Source organism: Hippopotamus amphibius, chromosome X (assembly GCF_030028045.1).
Source record: "Hippopotamus amphibius kiboko isolate mHipAmp2 chromosome X, mHipAmp2.hap2, whole genome shotgun sequence".
NCBI lineage: Eukaryota > Metazoa > Chordata > Mammalia > Artiodactyla > Hippopotamidae > Hippopotamus > Hippopotamus amphibius.
This window is the reverse complement of record NC_080203.1, coordinates 45239617-45260797: the sequence shown is the minus strand read 5'-3', so window position 1 is coordinate 45260797 and position 21181 is coordinate 45239617. Positions and strand designations below refer to the sequence as shown.

Below are 21181 nucleotides of genomic sequence, written 5' to 3'. Positions count from 1 at the left end.
AAGCCTCAACTACTGCAGGACTCAGGAACTGAGGGGACCCACAGGGGCATCTGCCAAAGACTTGCCCATTTCCTAACAGAAGAGCCCAAGTCAAAACCATGACCAAGGTCAGAACCCAAAGAGAAAACTGTAAGACACAATTTTGCCTCTCTCCCCCCATAGGAAGATTGTAGGTTCTTCTCAGCACCTCCTTCCTTTCCTCTCTTACCCCAAGGCAAAGCCATGGGGGATATTGGCGGGGTGGGGGGGAGACATCCCTTACTCCCCTGGAGTCTTAATGGGTACTCCTCCAGTTATATGCCAGTTTCCTTATAGGCCATCCATGGGAGGATGCAGGCCTCGAGGTCAAGAGAGTTGTGTCTCTCTGAGGCTCCTGAAGGGATAGGGAACACGAACAAGGAGCTGGATAGATACTGGTTAAGATTCAGTTCTTCTAGAAAACCTTCCATAGGCTAATCCCACCTAGTCCTAGGCACTCAAATACCTTCACAGTCTTTAGAAATAACTATTATTATGTTTCATGTATTATTCCCTTGTTTTTGCTACTTGGCTATTTTTTTCTTAGGCAAGGACTATATTTCTTTCTTTCTCTGAGGCAAGGACTATATTTTTTTACCCTTCCCTCCACCCTCACTGGCAGCCATGGCTTCATCTCAACCCACTCTCTGCCTCTCACCAGCCTGGGTTCCGCTTTCTGATAACACTTTATTCTCAGGGTGGGATACTGACTACCTAATTCCCAGATTGTGTCCTTGTGTCAAAGTCAATTACCTTCCATGGAAATCACACACATCCCTAGCTCTGGGAATAGGCTAACTTTCTTTAGCCTATTCTGTGAACCTGCATAACAGGTCTTGCCCCCCTCCCAGGGTCTCTGTTATCCTGTCTATAAAATGATTACAATTCTAGTTTTCTCCAGTTTGGTCAAAATCTGTTCGTGGAATCAACAGCTTGTGTTTTGTCCTCATTCAGTTGAAACTAACAAAGATTTGGAGGAAATTATTTCAAAAGATAATTTTTCTTTTCTACTGTGTTTCTAGAGCTGGGATGGGGGGAAGGAGTGCTTATTTTCCAAAGGGTGGGAGGAGGGTAAATGTGGTTAGGGTCATGGGCAGCTAGGAGTGAGGGGTGGGGTTGGGGCAGAATTGGAAGGACTGGGAGATCGCATCTGGGGTTCTGACCCTGACTGTGTCGCCAGGGCTACCACCTTCATGGCTTTTGATACTTGTGCTGCCACATCCCACACCAAATAGACCCAACGATCAGTTGGAGACTTGCAGGACCTCTTCTTTTTATTTCCACCCCCAAACCACATTTCCAGATGTCTCTGCAGCAAAGTGAAATTCCACACAGGCAAGCCTTAGGGGAAAAAAAAAACAAAAAAAGAAAATGAGACAATTGGCAGTGAAAAGCAGAAAGAGAAGATGGAGGCCTTAGGGAAGGGAGTATCCCTGAGGAGGTGGGGACAAGGGGAGGAGAAGGGGAGGAGGAGAGGAGGAGGAAAGCAGGCCTGTCCCTTTAAGGGGGTTGGCTGTCAATCAGAAAGCCCTTTTCATTGCAGGAGAAGAGGACAAAGATACTCAGAGAGAAAAAGTAAAGGACTGAAGAAGGAGACTGGAGAGACCAGGATCCTTCCAGCTGAACAAAGTCAGCCGCAAAGCAGACTAGCCAGCCGGCTACAATTGGAGTCAGAGTCCCAAAGACATGGGTGAGTTTCAAAAACTTTAGCATGGAAGATTCAAGCCAAAGCATAGGAATTTGCAAGAACTTTGGGGTTCAGGGTTTCTCCTGGTTGAAATGAGTTGTGTTTTGGCATTTGTTTTCTTTTTAATTCCTTAGCACGCAATTAGCTTAACTCTTTCTCTGCTGTACTGAGAATGATGTTTTATTGCCAAAGAACTCCAGCAGCACGTGGAGAGTCCCACAGGTCCTTGGAGAAAGTGCCCGGTGGGCTGGATGTGGTCATACCCCCTCACTTCCCTCTACCTTCTCTTTTCCCCTGGTTCCCAGGCCCTGGTAATGGCCCAGTCAGCTGACATCCATGGTTCTGCTGGAGGAAACTAATGTTGGCTGGCCCTCAGCTCTTCAAAATAACTGCTTCCTTGATACAAAATTTGGACCCTGCTGGGCATCAGAAGGAAATTGAGCGAGATGGGCTCAGGCTTGGCCATGGCTGAGGAGGCCAATCTCAGGTTCAGGAAACAAAAAGTCCTCAATGGCTTTACCATAGGGAACAGATATGGGTAGGGCTGTGTGTGTGTGTGTGTGTGCGCGTGCGTGCACACATATGGGTGACCATATGTAGCAAATATTACAGACTTAGCCTTCCTGAGGGCATGGCTCAGACTCTAAGTCCCTGATATGACAAAGAGACTGCTGAGACCTTAGGACTTTCACTGACTTTTGGTTGAGTGCTGAGGGCTTCTCCATAGAGAGAAGCTACGAGGTCTGGTCTCTGGTGGTGTCTACTCAGAGCAAGGTGTGCAGAGCACAAGGGTCTTTGTCCACACAGGATGCCACAGAAACATGTAGACATTGCTCACATTTGGCAAAACAAGAGCAGCAGCTTGAATGCATCCTAAATGAAAAGGGAATCAATTGTCTTGTGTATTCACCATCAAATGTAATACTCAGAAGGCTCCAACAACATCCACGGAGATAGGTTTTCAGTTATGTTAAGCTCGTGTCAGCCTTTAGGTTGTTTCATCCTGAAACACTGAGAGAGCTCTTTGAAGCATGTATTCAGGCAGGATAATTAAGAGGGCAGAGAACTGGACTAGAAGTTACAACCAGGTTCGAATCTCAGATCTGCCACTTATGAACTTCGTGATGTTGGATATGAACTATCACTTCATCATCTGGAAAATGGGGATAACAAAAACTGCTTTGTCTACTTTCAGGATTATAAAAATCAAATAATAATGATGTGGGAGTCCTTTGAAAATGGGCAAGCTCTATAACAATTTTAAATAATAATAATAATATCAATTATTATACAATAATGCATGTATAGGCTGATTCTTATTCTTTCCAAAGTGGTTGGGCTTCCTTTGTATATACTTTGTGCACTTAGCTAAGAATCCTTTGTCCAACTGAGTGTGGCCAGGTGAGACGTGAATGTTGGAGGAATTTAATTCCTGCCCTAAGTAACATCAAGAACCCTACCTAATGTCAGGCAGCTGATTGGGTAACTTTTGAGTTAAAAACGGAGAGGGAGTAAAGAAGGATGCTGAGCATTACTTCCTTAGGGGATGAAAGCGCTGAGGAAAAGGCAGGAACAAATAAGGTGACCATAGGGATAGCTTCCTGTTATGGAGTCTGGATGATTTCCTCCAGGGGAGATTATATGAGAGACAGCAGAGTTTGTGTATTGGATCCCAGATTCTGGGGGTGGGCCATACTTGGGCCAGGTGCACATGATGGAGTAGCCATTGAGTTCTCAGTTATTCAATAACAAAATATCTCAAATACTTTGTAAATAATAGGCCATCTCTAGTAAGGTACTGAACTGCTACTACTTCTGACATGGAGCGTATTGCTGTTTAACTATTGTAGTAGACCAATTATATCATGGAATCTGGGATTAGAAGGAATTTAAGATGCTGTCTGAGCTAACTCTCAATGCAGGATTCATATCTGCAACAGCCAGTTAAACGTTCCTACAGCTTCCTCTTGATCAGCCCAGGAACAGGGAGCTCATTACCTCGACCATATAGAATCCAGTAGGATTGGAAGTGAAGAAGAACAGGGAATTTGGTAGTGTCCACACAAAAGGTTTACGGGTGAAATGATAGTTCATTAAACCTTGTCCTGACTTGGGAGAGGGATGTTCCAAATGAGACTTTGGAATAACAATGGAACCGGAAAAGAGCCAAAGAGCAGTATCTGATTATTCTCTGCTTAGTAACACAATGCCATTACTGAACAGCAAAACATTGGCTCCTGCAAAGCCTGATGTCTGAGAACAGTGGCTGTTACCCTGGTAACCAGACTATGATGCTTCCCTCCAAAGGTGGCTGTTTGCCGAGCAGCATAGTTTTGGCTGGCTCAGAGTAAGTGAGTGTAGCCCAGGCAAAAAGTGTGGCGGCAGAGCAGGGGTCCAGTTTTTTACAAAATACCTGAAGACTAACTGAATCCCATCATGATGGCAAGAATGCTGCAAGAATGCCAGGAGCTAAACAGAAAGCAGATGCAAACCAGCACATTCACTTCCTTTTCCTAGAGACACTGACTAAAATGATCGTAGGCAGACTTCCCCACCCCATTCCTCATGTTGGCCCTGTAGAGCCAGAGGAGTTCTTGGAGACCCAGGCAGGTTGAAGGGTCTGCTCTGCTTCTAGGGGCTTTTGCCCTGGCTCTGTGCTAGGAAAGCCAGAAATTTACTCAATAACCTGACAACTAGAACTATGCTCTCAAATCTCTTTGAGCAGTAACAAGGCCCATGAAACCCTTGGGAAATGGGTGGGAGGGGAAATATAGTCTTCAAACCTGTGAAGGCAGAACCCCAGCAAGTGGCATCTTTTTCCATTGCTGCTTTCTTGTGTATTACCTTGAAGCCTTGAAAACCATCCCCAGGGTTCTTGGCGTTGAAAGAAAGCAACAGTAGAAATGTCCTCCTTGCCCACAGAACTTCAGGTCCAGAGAACATCAAGTCAGGGCAGTGACCTGATCAGGAAGGGTCACAGCAGCCATGGCAGGTGAACAGAGTAGCTTTCCCTTCCTTTCCCACTGTCAGGGCCTGCCCAGTGTCAAACTCACATCGAAAGCTCAGCAAGTACTGATTGATTAATTCCTCCTTGGTTATTTTAAAATGGTCCTAAAGGTGATCACTCAGCTCTGCACTGGCCTCTGAGCTTTCTGCCAGACAGGGCTCTGGAAGGGAGTCAGTGACATCTCAAGGAAGAGAACAAGGTTCCCTAGATCAGCTTCACACTGCAACCAAGGGGAGAGGAGGAATTGGTGGGAGACTGACCTAAGGAATAAAGTATGGAAACTGTTGTCTTTCAGTTAGTGCCAGGTGCTTCTCTTTCACCTTCTCAGAAGTTGGAAAGGTGAAGACAATGTGTCAGGGATAGAGGTTAACAATCCAGCCTCTACCCCAGCCTCCCAATGTTTGGGTATAAATTGACATACATGCGTGCACATGTGCATCCATGCATGCATGCCTGTATGTGGGGGGGGGGCAGAGGAGGAGTAGAGAATAGAGGAAACAAGGTGGTCCAGATGCTGTTGCCATGGTAATAATAATACCTGTTCAAAGAGGAGGCTGAGGTTCCTTTTTATTTAACTCTGTCCGCATGACTCGACTATCTGGCAAGCTTGGATTCCCGTGCCCCAGCAGCTACAGGGCCCCTTTCCAGCACTTGAATGTAGTATAAGTTCTGATTTCATGTAGGAAACACAAGATTATAGGCAGGGCTTTGTCTGATCAGGATAAGGCCAGAAGCAAAAGTCTTTGTCTCTGGCCTCCTGATGATTGTTGTTTTACTCCTAGAACCCACCCACTCATCCCCATCCATCCCCAGTACCAGTCACGGCTGCTGTAGCATCTTGGCCCTCTCAACTGTGATAGGTCCTGATCAAGGGAGCCTCTGTTCATGGGGTGAGGTTAAGGGGTGGGTTCTGGGAGGAGGGTAAGACTGTAGCTCAGATTAGAGACTTAGGGAGATGGGGCCAGTTTTTCACTCAATGAGCCTGCCTGTTGTTTAGCTCTATTGTATACGGTTCTTCTATCTCCCCCTTTGTCAGCTGGATTCAAGGGACAGGCTGGGAATTGTACAAGGCACAATTGGTCTCTTTCTACCATCCCTTTTGATGAAAGCCCTTCCTTTCCTCCCTTTGATGGATTCCCAGATTCACACTGGATTTCCATCATGGAGCTCGTCCTTGAGGCCTGCCCAGGGCATGGGAAAGGAGGGAGGGCTTGGGAGCTCTTGGCTTCTGCTTAAAGAGACAGCATCAAGATCAATCTAGTCCCTTGGATAGACGTGAATCTGGATAAGAGTCGCAGCAGTCCCATTGATCCTTGTCAGACTCCTGTGAAGAGCCTTAATGAGAAGGGCATGAAGTTCTATCACAGACTGATTAGACTAGTTTTGGGAGTTTGCAGATATACCTAGCCAACACTGAATAGCTCCCCTTTGCTTATATTTTGCCCACAGGACTTGGTTATACACATTTTAACACTAGATTATAGGTAGCTTTGGTCTTTGATTCATAGACATGTTTGTTCTCCCTCAACAAGACTGAAAGGTCTTTGAAGAACGGGACTGGGCCTTATAATTCCCTTTTGTGTCCCATAGTGTCTAGGTTACTGCTAATGTGCTTAATAATTGTACTGAATCCAATGAACAGAAATGAAAGGAAAACACTGGGGAAGGCCATTATTTTTCTCTATGACCTCTCATCAAAGTCAGGTGGTTTAATCCCATTCAGTTGAATTGGGTAATAGTATTGCTCTATAGCTCTTTTATGCTGACTCCACCATGTTACAGTCTATACTTAGCCTGGAAACGTGAGAATGTCTTTTGAGAGAGCCAAGGAACTTCTTCAGAATCCCTCACAGCCTTCCTGAATCAAACCTATACCTTTTCAACCATGAAAGCTTCTGAAATGGAGACCTTCTGGCTTTAGGTTACTGTTCACTGATTCCCAAATCAAAGGGAACCCAATGGACCTTTCTCAGAATGTTTTGATTGTCATCTACTTTAATGACACAATTTCTTGCATATTCTGAGGTTTTTTTCCCAGTTGGAATCCGAAATTTGATTTTTTGCTTGGACTGACTGACTGAGGCCCTTCATTTCTGCCGAACTTAAATGCTCCCAGAACAAACATTTCATTGCAGTGTGAAGAGATGGACATCTGATGCTTATGCTGATATTGTTGAACTGTTTATAGCTGAGGAGTGATAGATTTATCTAGGGCCATGTATTTCCAACTCCATGTTAGAGACTCATTAAATCCTATGTCCCTCTTGTATCAATGGAACAGAAAAGGGGGTGCTAAGTTATTTCAGTTCTAAGAAAATGGAAGAAAAATGGATGTAAGAAGAAAGAATATCAGTTGATGATTCAGAGTTGCTCCCATGGCTTAGCCCTTTACCACCCAGTAAGAACACTATATATGATACTCTGGTTGTTTGGATGATGCTTGAGGGATCAGATAGACTAAAGAGGTTTTTTTCCTCATCTTTACCACCCTGGAGGGGGCATCAGCTAAAACTTAGAGTGGAATTCTCTGTTTGGTTAGCAAGAGTTCAAGCTTCTCCATCCCTGATCACACCTGCACCACCATTTTAGCCCTTTCCAGGGTGAAAAAGCTGGGGTGAGTGAGTGGGCACAGGACGGTCACTTGCTAGGGACCATGGCTCTCCTTACTCTGGGCTAAACAAACAGTTCTTCCATTGTTCCCTGGGTCTGATCCCCTCCCCACCCCCAGGCCTGCAGGCCCCTGCAGAATACCAATGAGGCTCCTGAGATCTCAGGGAAAAACAAGGCTTCTTTGTCCAGGGGAGCTATGGAGGGCTCTGTCCAAGCCTTGATCCTGTGCTGGGAAGAGAGGGAACAGTGGGGTCACTGACCTTCCCCTCCCCCACCCCCAAGCTTCAGAGGCCTTCTTTACTAGAAGAGTCTAAGAGTTTGGGGGTGGGGAAGAGTTGGATAGGCAGAGAAGGAAAATGGCAGCACTGTTTATTTCCAAGCTCCTTTTCTTGACTTATAGGATGCATCTAGTATCTTAACCTGTTGAGAAAGTGGAAGATCAATTTCTGAATGTTTCCTGAGGACAATGATCAATTTCAACTGCTATGTTTTTCTCTCTGGTATATGCATGCATTTATGTGCACATTTCCATTCATGCATGTTCCCCCGCCCTGGCACGTGCGTGCACGCACACGGACACACACACACACACACACACACACACACACACACATGCACACCATGGGCCAGCTCTGATGAGGCACTCTTACCAAGCACAGCTGCAAAGTTCATACTGAGTAAACTCTGCCTCCACTCACAGCAGCACAGCTACAAACTGATTGCTTCCTATAGAGGCCAAGTTTTCTGACAGCAGTGCTTCAGTTCTTAGAGAAGGGGGAAATTCAGTTCTGCTGCAAATATTAGCTACTTATTTTGTTTGGCTTGGGCTTCTGAGCCTCATCTCTGGTGTGACATACAAAAATCTTTGAGGAAGAGGCTCTTTGAGCACCAAGAAAGGGCTGTCATTTTAGAGGACAGTGGGTAAGAGGACTCACTCATCCTGTGGCTCTGAGAACAGAGACAAATGCCTCTGGCTCAACTTTCTCACGATAGAGATAATTTGGTCCTTCAGAATCTGTTCACATTGATGCAGTTCAGCCAGCAAATCACCAGATGGTCAAGCACTCAGGGCTAAAAAGAAACTATACTATTATTAAGAGGGTCAGGCAAAGGACTCTCCTGGTCTATGGTACCCTGGTATATACAAGCAAGCTTTGGGGGAAATCCAAACCTAAAAATTAATACAATTTATTTTATTTGTGTAAGGAGTTCCAATGTGTTTTTCCAAAATAGCAGCTTCTCAGCACATTTGCTGATTGTGTGTGTGTGTGTGTATACACACAAATAATTTATATACACATAGAATATATATATCCAAAAATATAAAAATAATTCATATAAAATATCTATATGATATGTGAATAGATAAAATCAGTGTATATATACCTTCTTTTCTGAAGAGTTTAACACTTTCATTCCTTCCACTTTTTGGCACCAGGGACCGGTTTCATGGAAGACAATTTTTCCATGGACTGGGGTGGGGGGATGGTTCAGGTGGTAATGCGAGTGATGGGGAGCAATAGGGAGCAGTGGGCAGTGGCAGATGAGGGCCTACTGTGCAGCTTGGTTCCTAACAGGCCATAGACTGGTAGTTGTCTGTGGTCCAGGGGCTGGGGACCCCTGATCTGCTGGATATTTGTTAAGTTTCACTCCATGTGACACCTTAGAGCTCAGAGCTAGTACTTTGGGGCCACAGCTGCTCTTAGAGCCTGTGACTTCTTGTGTGCCTTTCCTGTTACTCAGCAACACTGGCTCAGGGCCTGAGGTACCAGGTCTGGGGAATCTCAGGGACTCTTAGCACTTTAAGACACCTGTGTTTCCAGGCTCTGGTGTGTTTTGTCATGCCAGAAAGATGTTTCATGCTTTGTTGACTTTGTATAAAGTCTTTCTGTAGCTGTTTTGACAGAACTCCAGGGTAGGACTGAGGGTGGGGACATTGTCCAAACTGTAGTATAGGGGGACAAATCAGCCATGCAAAGTGTCCAGAAATCATTCAGCCTGCATGTTTATTACTGTGAATAATAGTAATCCTCCCATTACCATCTCCTGTCCTCTGCCAGTTGCCTCCTTTCTTTTTGACTGCTCTCCACACATCCAGACTAAGAGGAATCAAGCATTTCATGCAGCAAATATGCACAATGTTCAGGAATGTCCAGGAACATGCAATTTCCAAAGTTTCCCCACCTGGAATGCTCTTCAAGGCTCAAATCTTGTCTGACAATACCAATATCTCTGGCCTGCACTTATCCCTTCCTAGAATTCTAAGGGCATTTACCCATTTACTTGGCTGCCTGGAATTGTTAGTTGAAAATATCAGGTCTACCTAACTCACTCTCCTCAGTAGACAAAAAAGTCCCCTATGGCAGAGTCTACGTCTTTTATGCCTTCACACTCCACATAACACCCAGCACAATTCTGGGCACATAGTAAGTACGCCATAAGAGTTGATACATGACGAAAACAAACAAATCAGAATGAGAAGAAAGGAGGGAATGATCGCATCGTCTCTCTAGCTGGCTACTTGAATACTGGTTATTAAAAAAAAACCACATATATTCTGGGAATTAAAGGTAAGGATTTATCTTCAAGAATGGAACAAAGTATGGTTTGGGGGTCAACCTCACATTTTAAAAGTCTAAGGTTCTAGACTCTCCTGCTTTTGGCCTCTGGGGTGACCCCTCTCTCCGCATCTGTACATGTGAGCACAAGGCCTGGCTAGGCTGGCGGAGAGTGATGAGTGACAAGCTATGTATAGTACATCGCTGACTCTTTACCCTCCTTCTTCCTCAGGCTTGTTAGAGTGCTGTGCGAGATGTCTTGTAGGGGCCCCCTTTGCTTCCCTGGTGGCCACTGGATTGTGTTTCTTTGGGGTGGCACTATTCTGTGGCTGTGGACATGAAGCACTCACTGGAACAGAAAAGCTAATTGAGACTTATTTCTCCAAAAACTACCAGGACTATGAGTATCTCATCAATGTGTAAGTACCTATTGTCCCTGTCTATCCTGGAGATAGAGAACTCATCAGTACCTTAGTGACTAGCAGGGGATTGATGTGGAGCCAGACAGAATTCCTGGGTATTCCTTCTGTGGCCAAGTTCCACCTGTGCCACATCTGAAGCCCTAAATGAGAGGAAAATGCCACATTCAGAGGGGGAGGTCTGCCTGCCTGCCTGCCAAGCCACTCCTAACACACCCCTCTCCCTGCCCCCAGCCCTTGCTTTGTCCCACATGTTCTAATTTCTGCTAGGCAGGGTTAACATGGACTGAGTTGGAGCCTCTGCAGTGGTCCATATAAAGAACTTGGGGTAGGCACAATGACTGGACAGAGTGGGGCTGCTTCTCTTGGTTTACCATACCGCTTGAGTCTGCTCATGCGCAGTACTAAGCCTCTCCTGTTTTTAGAGCAAGTTAGGTTCCTCTTCCTTCATCTCTGTTCCTTCTTGCCTAGCTCCTCTCTCCTCTGAGGGAGCATCTCTGAAGGGTCAGGTCAAGGAGAGTAGTGCCCCGGTTCTTCAGGTCACAGGGTAAACCAGGTGTGGGGGAGGAGCATCTTCTTTTACTTCAATAAAGATAAGGTAGAAGCACAGAGGAAGAACCTAGTGATTCCTCTAAAGAATCCCTAGCCTTGTTTACATACCCACTCAAGGGTCCAACTAACTTATGCAGCAAGGCAACTGGGTCCTCAATTCATAAGGTTTTCTGTCTTTTTTTTTTTTTGTCTATCTGTTAATATAGGATCCATGCTTTCCAGTACGTCATCTATGGAACTGCCTCTTTCTTCTTCCTTTATGGGGCCCTCCTGCTGGCTGAGGGCTTCTACACCACCGGCGCAGTCAGGCAGATCTTTGGCGACTACAAGACCACCATCTGCGGCAAGGGCCTGAGCGCAACGGTAACAGGGGGCCAGAAGGGGAGGGGTTCCAGAGGCCAACATCAAGCTCATTCTTTGGAGCGGGTGTGTCATTGTTTGGGAAAATGGCTAGGACATCCCGACAAGGTGATCATCCTCAGGATTTTGTGGCAATAACAAGGGGTGGGGGACAACTGGGCGTGAGTCTGTGGCCTCACCCCTACCCAAGGCTGGGTCCTCTCTAGGGGCCTAGCTTTTGAGTGAGGACGTGATGGCTACAGCCAAATGAGAAGGTCAGGAAGAACGTGGTGCCCAGCCGGCTTAGCCTCACTTCTCAAAAATTCCCTAGAAAATTTCATCTCAAAAGGAAAAGCATGAGTTTTGTTGGATGCTTTGTACAATCAGACCATTTCTAAGCCATCTGTTGGTACCCGTTTATTCCCCTCCTAGCTGGGACCACAACAAGAGTTGATCTGACTGCCCAAGAGTTTAAAATGCTACTCATGGGATTGAGATGTAGGTAGGTACCTGACCTGAGAGGGAGGGTGGATCATGGAAATTAAGTAATTGACTCCAAGATGGAATCCATAATATTCTGGGATCCTACATTGTTAGAGGTCCCAGAGGGAACTAGTGTAGGTCTGCATATTTAATGCTTTATCTTTGTCAGAGGGCTATCCATGCTTCTAGTGAGATACACATTGGTTTCCAGCCTCTAGAGTTAAAGATCCTTTGGGGGCTGAACATCTGTGGGTTGTGGTAATATCTTTTGTGGCTAGCAGTTGGCTTAGAAAGGTTTTTGGATTGGAAATTTAAATCTACTATTGGCTTTGTTCAATAACTAGGGATCCAAAGTCCTTTGACAAGGAACACTTTCTCAGCTCAGCCTAAGGCATTTAAATGGCACGACTTTCTTTCAAGATCTCTTTTGATTTCTTCACACCTTATCTGCCCAAACAATCTCCTGAAACCTCTCTAACCCAGGGGTCCTCCTCACTCCAACCCCCACCCATTCCCCCCACCCTCTGTCATACTTGGGGCCAGTTCTCTAGTAGACACTGCCAATGACATTTGGTAGAGGTGCCCTGCTTACTAATTTCACTTGGTGGAAATCCCTGGAATCTGGTTTCATGTCTGGTACATGCCATTCCAGGATCTCCTTGTTTATATTTCAATATCTGCAGGCTGATGCTGATTTCTAACCACTCCATGTCAATTGTTTTAGTTTGTGGGCATCACCTATGCCCTGACCGTTGTGTGGCTCCTGGTGTTTGCCTGCTCTGCTGTGCCTGTGTACATTTATTTCAACACTTGGACCACCTGCCAGTCTATTGCCTCCCCCAGCAAGACCTCTGCCAGTATAGGCACTCTCTGTGCTGATGCCAGGATGTATGGTGAGTTAGGGTGGCTTGGCTCCCCTACCCCCTATAGAAGCACTATATATTTGGTTCTTAGGGTAAGGAGGATGGTTCTTATGGGGAAAAATAAAAATATGGATGCTTGGATCTTAGTTCGTTAATCCTTCTCCACTGAAATTGGAGAGATTTCTTCCCAGAGAAGGGGACTTCTTGGAAGTGGTGGGAGTTTTCTTGGGTGTTTGCACTGCTCTACCCCAGTTGACTGCTCTTCCCAACCTAGAAGCAGCATATTTCAATAACAAACACAAAATTTTGCAACTGTTCAATACCACTTTCTATTTTGGGGGGAAATCTTTAGAAAAGAAGATCCTGATTGTTAGTTGGACCCAACTTTTCAACCAGGATGATTAAAGATGGAAGAAGTGCTCCATGTAACCCCATAACTCTGTGAAGCTTACCTTGGTTGATATTTGTGTCTTACTTAGGTGTTCTCCCATGGAATGCTTTCCCTGGCAAGGTGTGTGGCTCCAACCTTCTGTCCATCTGCAAAACAGCTGAGGTGAGTGAGGTGTTGGGTTATTTTACAGTGGAATGGCTAGTAACATAAAATTTCTACCCATCATTTATTTTAAGGACCACAGTTTCTTTTTGCTGGATTTTGAGTTAGCAAATTGCCTTCTATAAAATATTGCCTGAGCCAATGAGCAGACATGGTAAAATATCTATTTTCCTTAAAGCCGTAGAGAAAGTCTTCCATTCTAAGACTTCCTCCCTTAAAAGACAAATTTGTAGCTTTAGGTAAAGATACAGCTTAAAGGCAAAATCCCCCAAGTGAAAATTTTCATTCTTTTTTTTAGCCCTTTATTGGAATTCTTTTCATTAAAATCCTTATCAAGAAAATGGGCTGTGCACAGACATTCGTAGGTTTTATAAAACACATTTAGTTCAGAACTTCTCAATCTCATTTAAAAAGAAAGTACATTTGAAAAAGGAAACACTGTATTGAGAATGGATATTATATACAAATGAGGCAGGGAAATAAAAGTAAATCCTGAGGAAGAAGGCAGTAAGCTATCTCTTTGAAAGCAAAATGTTTTGGGATGCTGGGCACAACCTTGGAGAACCGGCTGCTTATTTGGGAGGACTATATACTATTTTATAAGTATACTGTGTTTTGGGTGCCATGGGGTCAAGTGCTATGGTGTACATTGAAGAATGGGAGGCCTACACTCAGGGATGTGACAACTTAGTTAGAGATGCCAAATTAACACACAGAAAGATATCAACACATTCAGAAAGCTGTGCTCATGATCTACAGCAGAGCCTATTTTTGCTGTTGTAAGACCCAGTTCTCCCTTTTGCCTTGTCTTACAGTTCCAAATGACCTTCCACCTGTTTATTGCTGCATTTGTGGGGGCTGCAGCCACACTGGTTTCCCTGGTGAGTTGTCTTTGAATGATCTTGGCAAATAAATGGTCCTGGGATAGCTTGGGTACAGCTATGCTGAAAGGTAAAAAGAGATAGACTCCTTCTAACCTTGAAGGGCTGGAGAGAAGCTGCTGGGTAGAGACAGCAGAGTGTAGAGACTGTGTCCTTCTACTTTGGGTTGGCAAGGCAGAAAATTTTCAGAAATGAGATAGGAGTAAGCAAAGTGGTGTGAGGAAAGAGGAGGAAAGAGATTCGTGGTCAAGAATAATAGATACAGTATTTACAGAGCATGTAACATTGCCAAGTGCTTTGCAGTCAGAAATTACAGTTAATTCTCAACACATCCTGGTCAGATCAGTGACAAGAACACTGAAACCTTACTAAATGTGATTTTTGGTAGCCTGCAATTCTGTATACTGTAAATAGGAATCCATCTTGGATGCTCTCCAAGGGATTTCATTACTGTCCTGAAAATACTGGAAGGACCTCTTAACGTTACTAGAATTGTTATTATTGATGGTGTTACGGCACTGTCAATGTAGTGCATTCATTGTTCAGATTAAGAACCTGGGATATTGAAAGGGGAAACAATTTATCTCAAGTCATTGAATAAGTGGTGATCAGCCAAGGATTAGCTTGCAGCACTCCTGGCCCCCACCACTGAGGCTTTTCTATGGAGTCGAGTTGTTCCTCAACTTGTGAAATAAATGGATGCATTAAGCAGGGGAAGGCTGTGCTGCACAGTGTGGCTGTGAGTCTACAGCAAGCATCCTATGAATCCAGGTCGCTCAGACACGTAGATATGATGATGGCAGAGCCCAGGTAGTGTTCACTTCCCTGAGGAAAACTCAGTGCTGGGCCAATCAGAGGTGTCGAAAAATTCCTTGTCGAGTTGATTCTCTGGGCCTGGGCCATTGGAAGGAAATGTCTCAGAGAGGACTTCTAGTCAAGTGTACAGGGCAAAAGCCTGGATGTGCTGCTTTTCGCAGAACAGTTTTTTCTTTATTTAGCCATGATTTTATGTACCCTTCTTTATTCCCCAAAGGACTGGAGGAGGGGGAGCTGCCTTTTCTACTTTCACTCATATTCTGTCTTCTCTTCCCTACAGCTTACCTTCATGATTGCTGCCACTTACAACTTTGCCGTCCTGAAACTCATGGGCCGAGGCACCAAGTTCTGATCTCTTGTAGAAATTTCCCTTTCTCTAATAGCGAGGCTCTAACCGCACAGCCTACAATGCTGCGTCTCCCATGTTAACTCTTTGCCTTTGCCACTGACTGGCCCTCTTCTTACTTGACGAGTGTAACAAGAAAGGAGAGTCTCGCGGTGATTAATGTCTCTCTGTGGACTCTCCCCTCTTACGTACCTCTTTTAGTCATTTTGCTTCATAGCTGGTTCCTGCTAGAAATGGGAAATGCTTAAGATGGTGACTCCCCAACTGCAAGTCACAAAGAAATGGAGGCTCTAATTCAATTTTCAAGCATCTCCTGAGGACCAGGAAATGTTTTCTTCTCAAAGGGCACTTCCACTGATGGAAACAAAGTGAAAAGAAAGATGCTCAGGTAGAGAGAAGGGATGTACCTGGCTCCCTTGTCATCTTGGGGCCCAAATATATTCTCGTTGGTGTACAAAACCGAGAACTCACTCCTGTCTCCCTATTACCACTGAAGATAGAAGAAAAAAGGAATGCCAGCAAAACAATAAGAGCATTTGCCCAAATCTACCTATTGCAGCTGGGAGAAGGGGGTCAAAGCAAGGATCTTTCACTCATAGAAAGAGAGCACTGACCCCGATGGCAACGGACTCTTAAAGCCCTAACCCAGCCAACCTTACTTATAGCATAAGGGAGCGTAGTGTCTGTGTAGACAAAGGGGGCACCTGGCCTTATACCTCGTTAGAGAAGAGAAACAGGGTGTTGTCAGCATCTTCTCACTCCCTTCTCCTTGATAACAGCTACCATGACAACCCTGTGGTTTCCAAGGAGCTGAGGATAGAGAGAAACTGGCTCATATGAAAAAAGACTGGCCTAAGGAGCAGCAGTTGCTAGAGGCTAACGGTGTAAACTGAGCCACCCTCTGGTAGACACAGGATAGATAACTCTTTGGATAGCATGTCTTCTTTCTGTAATTAGTTGTGTACTTTGGCCTCTTGTCATATCTTCACAATGGTGCTCTTTTCATGGGGTATTATCCGTTCAGTCATAGCAGGTGATTTGAAGATCTTGATTTGTTTCAGAATGATGCACATTTCACATTTTTCAGTTTGTCTCTCACTTGTTTGGGGTTGTACCAGAAAGGTCTGGAGAATGAGTCTTTGATAATGATTCTTTAACAAATGAAAATTGGACATTAAACAACGCAAATGATACGTAAAATTGGCTAGTTCTTGTATCTATCGGGATTTTTTGACCAATTATTCCATCCTTTGCAGAAACAGATTTGGTGAATTTGAACCTCAATTTGAATAACCTATTTGATCGTTCTTTCTAGCTGGCGGGAGATGATTTGATTTAGCAGAGTTACCTTGGTGTGTTAAAGAGTCAGGTTTAAGATACAGGTTATTCTCTCCTGGTGTAGATCATATAACCGGATGCACCAGCCATCAGCTATTCAGTTGGTAAGCTTCCATGGAAAAGGAAAGGTGGAAAACCGAATAGCTCCCAGGTTTCAGTCTTTCCTTTCTGTGTTTGGGTTTTAACTTTGGGTTAAAAAGTAAAAAGCTGATTGGTTTTTACTAAGGGAAAGATGTTACGGGTATGACTATAGGTGGCTCTTTTGTTGTAAAGAGTTGTTTTGTTTTCTCCCCCAAAGGGGCTTCAACAACATTTAAGGAGATGTAAGATCTTTAAAAAAAAGACACGATATTTGCTTTCAGAACAGTATACAAGATAAGCTTCCAGGCTGCATAGAGGGAGGAGATTGAAGAGGTTCTGTAAGAAACCAATCAAGATCAAGGAAAGTGAAGTAACCCATACCTTATGTTTTGTTTTGATTTAATAACATAACAAATAACCAACCCTTCTCTGAAAACCCCCTATGCATACATACACACATATACACACACAAAGAGAGTTAACTGAAAGTGTTTCCTTCATTTCTGATATAGAATTTCAATTTTAACACACATAAGGGATAAACTTTTAGAAACTTATCTTACAAAATGTATTTTATAAAATTAAAGAAAATAAAATTAAGAATATTCTCAATCAAACACTGTGTCTTTTGATTGAATTGTTCTGTTTAACCCTACAATAGCAACTCAAATAATTATACCTTTATTGTGCTTTGTTCAAGGAGCTCATTTGTTTTTCAGGTCATCCAAGTCATTCCCACAACAATTTTCTGAAATAAAGAGTAAATATGCTTAAAAAACTAAAAATGGAATTAACATATGACCCAGCAATCCCACTCCTGGGCATATACCCAGAGAAAACCATAATTCAAAAAGACACATGCACCCCAATATTCATTGTAGGACTATTTACAATAGCCAGGTCATGGAAGGCACCTACATGTCCATCAACAGATGAATGGAGAAAGAAGATGTGATACATATATACAATGGAATATTATTCAGCCATAAAAAGGAACGAAATTGGGACATTTGTAGAGACATGGATGGACCTAGAGACTGTCAGACAGAGTGAAGTAAGTCAGAAAGAGAAAAATAAATATATATTAATGCATATATGTGGAATCTAGAAAAATGGTACAGATCAACCGGTTTGCAAGGCAGAGACATAGATGTAGAGAACAAACATATGGACATCAAGAGGGGAAAGTGGGGCGGGGGGGGGGTTGGGGTGGGATGAATTGGGAGATTGGGATTGCCATGTATACATTACTAATAAGAAAAAAAATCAAATTATACACTAAATATATGCAGTTTATTGTATGTCAATTATATCTCAATAAAAGTACTTAGAAAAAAAGAGTAGATAAATTACTTCTATTTTTATAGCTGGAGACACTAAAAAAGAGAAGCAAATAAACTACCCAAAGAAATCCGATAATCCAATAAATATATATCTGAGCTTGGACTAGAACTCACCTCAGGTCTTGATACCAACTCATTGCATTTTAAGGTTTCTTTTCTCTCAGAAGTTGGGTTTCAGAGTGTTCTACTAATTCATAGTCAAATATGGTTTTTTCTTTAATATGACAATGGTGCCCCAGCCCTGGTGTGTACAGGATTCAGTTATTGTTAACTTTTCTTTGAATTTGTATATTCCAAAAATGAACACTGATTGCTTCATACATGAATAATGCTTAGTTTTATCTGGAAAGTACTGGTTGAAAGGTTTAATGCAGCGCAGATATGGTAAGGGAAATGTAAATTTCAACAGTCTGTGGCAGGGCAGTATTAAGATAAATTAGTGACACCTGCTACCCCAATGGCCAGCCCATTAGCCCACTTGGGACAGAGCACTAAATCCCTGTCACAACCCTAGGCTAGAATTTGGCACTCTCAGACAGTAAGCACTCTAACAACCAGCCTAAAGAAAGCTGGCTTAAAATTAGCTGTCAATTCATTGTCCCGTAGTTGCAGATGGTAAGGATCATGATTGGAGAAAAAGGAGAGTTTAGCTTGGGGGCAACAAGTCAGTCCATCAGTTAAGGAGCTCCTTTCAAAAGTAGTTTCAATTTAATCTCCCGGTTTCTGCTTCACTACAATTAATATTCTGCAAGCAAGGCTGGTTGGATGACTTTAAGACAAAAAGAATAAAAATACGACAAGGACTTATTTTTAGACACTGGCAAACAAGGACACAGCACTATAATTTTGGAGAATTGATTCAGGGTGCTATAGAGTGAATGTATTTTTGCCTCAGAGGAGCGGAAAACCAGTTCCCGAGAAAGCTGTGTTCTCCATCTGCCCTTATTTGGCTCTGCCCTCTGGGACTGATCTATAGATGGAGTTTCCAGGCTCTCAGAAGCTGAGAGCATCTCCAGTCTATCAATTGAGCCCATTGTTCTTAGCTCTCCCACACACCATAAACCTCCTTTCTCTGAACTGAAAGAGTTCTCTTTGTGCTTAGATCAGCCAAAGATCAAGATGCAGCAGTATAAACAAGAAATATTTTCTTACTGTGTCAGTTGTACTGCCTTTCCTATCTTCAGGGTCAGTACTGAGTAAAGTTGCGCAGGGTGTGGAAGCTGCAGCTTTGGCCAGAGCAACATTTCATTCACTCTCTAATTCAGTCTACAAATATTTATTGAGCACTTACTAAGCTTTGTGCTAAACCCTGGGAGTTTCAAGTTTGAGAGTGATGTGGGTAGAAAGGGGACGAAGATATCTCAAGGATCTCACTCAGCCTCAACCATAGTGGAGAAGTCTCCCTGGGTGGAGTAGAGTGGAGGTAGGGAGCATGTAAGAAGCAGTCTGACCAGCTGACTGCAGTGGGCATCTGAATTCTCCCCACAGTATGTGGGTGAGGTAGTGGTTCAGGGCCATGGCTTCACGCGGCTCTGGTTTTCTAGGGCCCTGATAAAAACAAAACTTCAATTTAGAGTCTTGACAGCTTGTGACTTGCTCTCTATGTCACCCTGCTCCTGGCCTTACATGTGACAGTATTTATGCACATACTGTCACAATACATGTGCGTGCTTCCACCCACTCAGTCATCTGGGGAGTCAGAGGGCACATAGATCAGGATTCATATGAACACAGGCTATTCAGCCTGGCTTTTTTTTCATCCAGGCAAAATCTGAGAAGCCATGCGAGGGTACAATAAAACACAAGGTACTTCTCTCTTTGATTTTTCATATTGTGAGCACAGATAGTGTGTCTATTTTGACATTCATGGTTAGCTTGATGAATATTAAGTAACAGAGGGAAGAAATATTCATTCTTACATGAAAAAATCAATACTTGGCCTTTTTCTACATCAATAAGCATGTAAGGAATTCAAGTCAACATCTATAAATTGGGAAAGATTTTCCTTGTCCACTTTGAAACAAGCAACCATGCTTTTCACAATTTTTATTGTCCTGGGAAGTTTGGTTTATCTGTATTCCTGCTCTGGAACTCCTTGAATTGATCAACTTTATTCCAAAGGGAAGAAAAGTAAGATAAAGTAATGAGTATTTTCACATCATGAAATATAATCAAAGGATATCTAACCTTAACATTATTCAAACCTTCAACAAATATTTATTTAACAAATTCTCTGTGCCAAGTGTTCTGCTAGATTCTGGTAATATAGCCAGGACCAAAACAGAGACAGTCTCTGCCCTCAGAGAACTCAGCTAAAGACAAAAAGGGTTAGGGAGGGAGACAGGAAGTGTGGTGAAGAATGAGACTAACATCCTGTGACAGAAAAGGTGGAAAAACCAGAATCGGGAAGAAACTTGTACAGTCCCATGAGAAACAGAGTCAAGCAAAAGAAGACAGAGGCATGTGACTCTGTGCTAGAGAAAGAGGGCTGACATGCTATGATATTTGGGTCAAAAAATGTTAAAAGGCCTTCTACTGTTTTGCTCACCAACATGGACAGTAAGCCAGCTCTGGGCTCCAAAGGAACTATATTAACTGATATTCCATGTATTATGTGAAGCTCTACCTTTCAAACATGAAAAGGGAAAAACCACAAAGCTGGATTCTGAGGGTTACAACATTAAAACCAAACAAGTGAGCTGATACTTGCAAATTTATAGATGACTCTAATTTTTTAATATTTATTTCTGATTAAGTTCTTTTTAAAAAATTTTATATGAAATATAGTTGATATACAGTAATTTAAATAAGTTACAGGTGTACAATATAGTGATTCACCATTTTTAAAGGTTATACTCCATTTATAGTTATTATAAAATATTGGCTATATTCCCTATGTTGTACAATGTATCTTTTTTTAAGCTCTTTATTGGAATATAATTGCTTTACACTCTTGTACCAGTTTTTGAGGTACACCAAAGTGAATCAGCTATATTTATACATATATCCCCATATCCCCTCCCTCCCGTGAATCCCTCCCACCATCCTTGTCCTGGCCATCTAAAGCATCACCCATCATCGAGTTGATCTCCCTTTGTTATACAACAACTTCCCACTAGCTATCTACTTTACATTTGGTGGTGTATCTATGTCTATGCTACTCTCTCACTTCATCCCAGCTTCCCCTTCGCCCCCCCACCCCAGCCCCGTGTCCTCAGGTCCATTCTCTACATCTGCATCTAGACTCTAACCCTGTCAATGGGTTCATCAGTACCATTTCTTCAGAT

At 43.3% G+C, this 21181-nt stretch overlaps 1 protein-coding gene across 2 annotated transcripts; it reads left to right on the top strand.

The window, feature by feature from the left end:
- Nucleotides 1–1545: 1545 nt before the first annotated feature.
- PLP1 (proteolipid protein 1) lies at nt 1546–17163 on the top strand. 2 transcript variants are annotated; one of them, XM_057719272.1, is made up of 7 exons: nt 1546–1708; nt 10113–10299; nt 11058–11319; nt 12398–12566; nt 13016–13089; nt 13905–13970; nt 15067–17163. In XM_057719272.1, the coding sequence occupies exons 1-7, from the start codon at nt 1705–1707 to the stop codon at nt 15136–15138; spliced, it is 834 nt and encodes a 277-aa protein (XP_057575255.1). In that variant the 5' UTR covers nt 1546–1704; the 3' UTR covers nt 15139–17163. The 2 variants fall into 2 exon arrangements, with proteins under 2 accessions (XP_057575255.1, XP_057575256.1); XM_057719273.1 differs by having other exon boundaries at nt 1557–1708; nt 11058–11214.
- The last annotated feature ends 4018 nt before the right edge of the window (nt 17164–21181 follow it).

Coding starts and splice junctions, on each gene's coding strand:
- PLP1 (XM_057719272.1), top strand. Junction 12,567..13,015: donor TGCTGATGCCAGGATGTATG/GTGAGTTAGGGT, acceptor TGTCTTACTTAG/GTGTTCTCCCATGGAATGCT. Junction 13,971..15,066: donor CAGCCACACTGGTTTCCCTG/GTGAGTTGTCTT, acceptor TCTTCCCTACAG/CTTACCTTCATGATTGCTGC.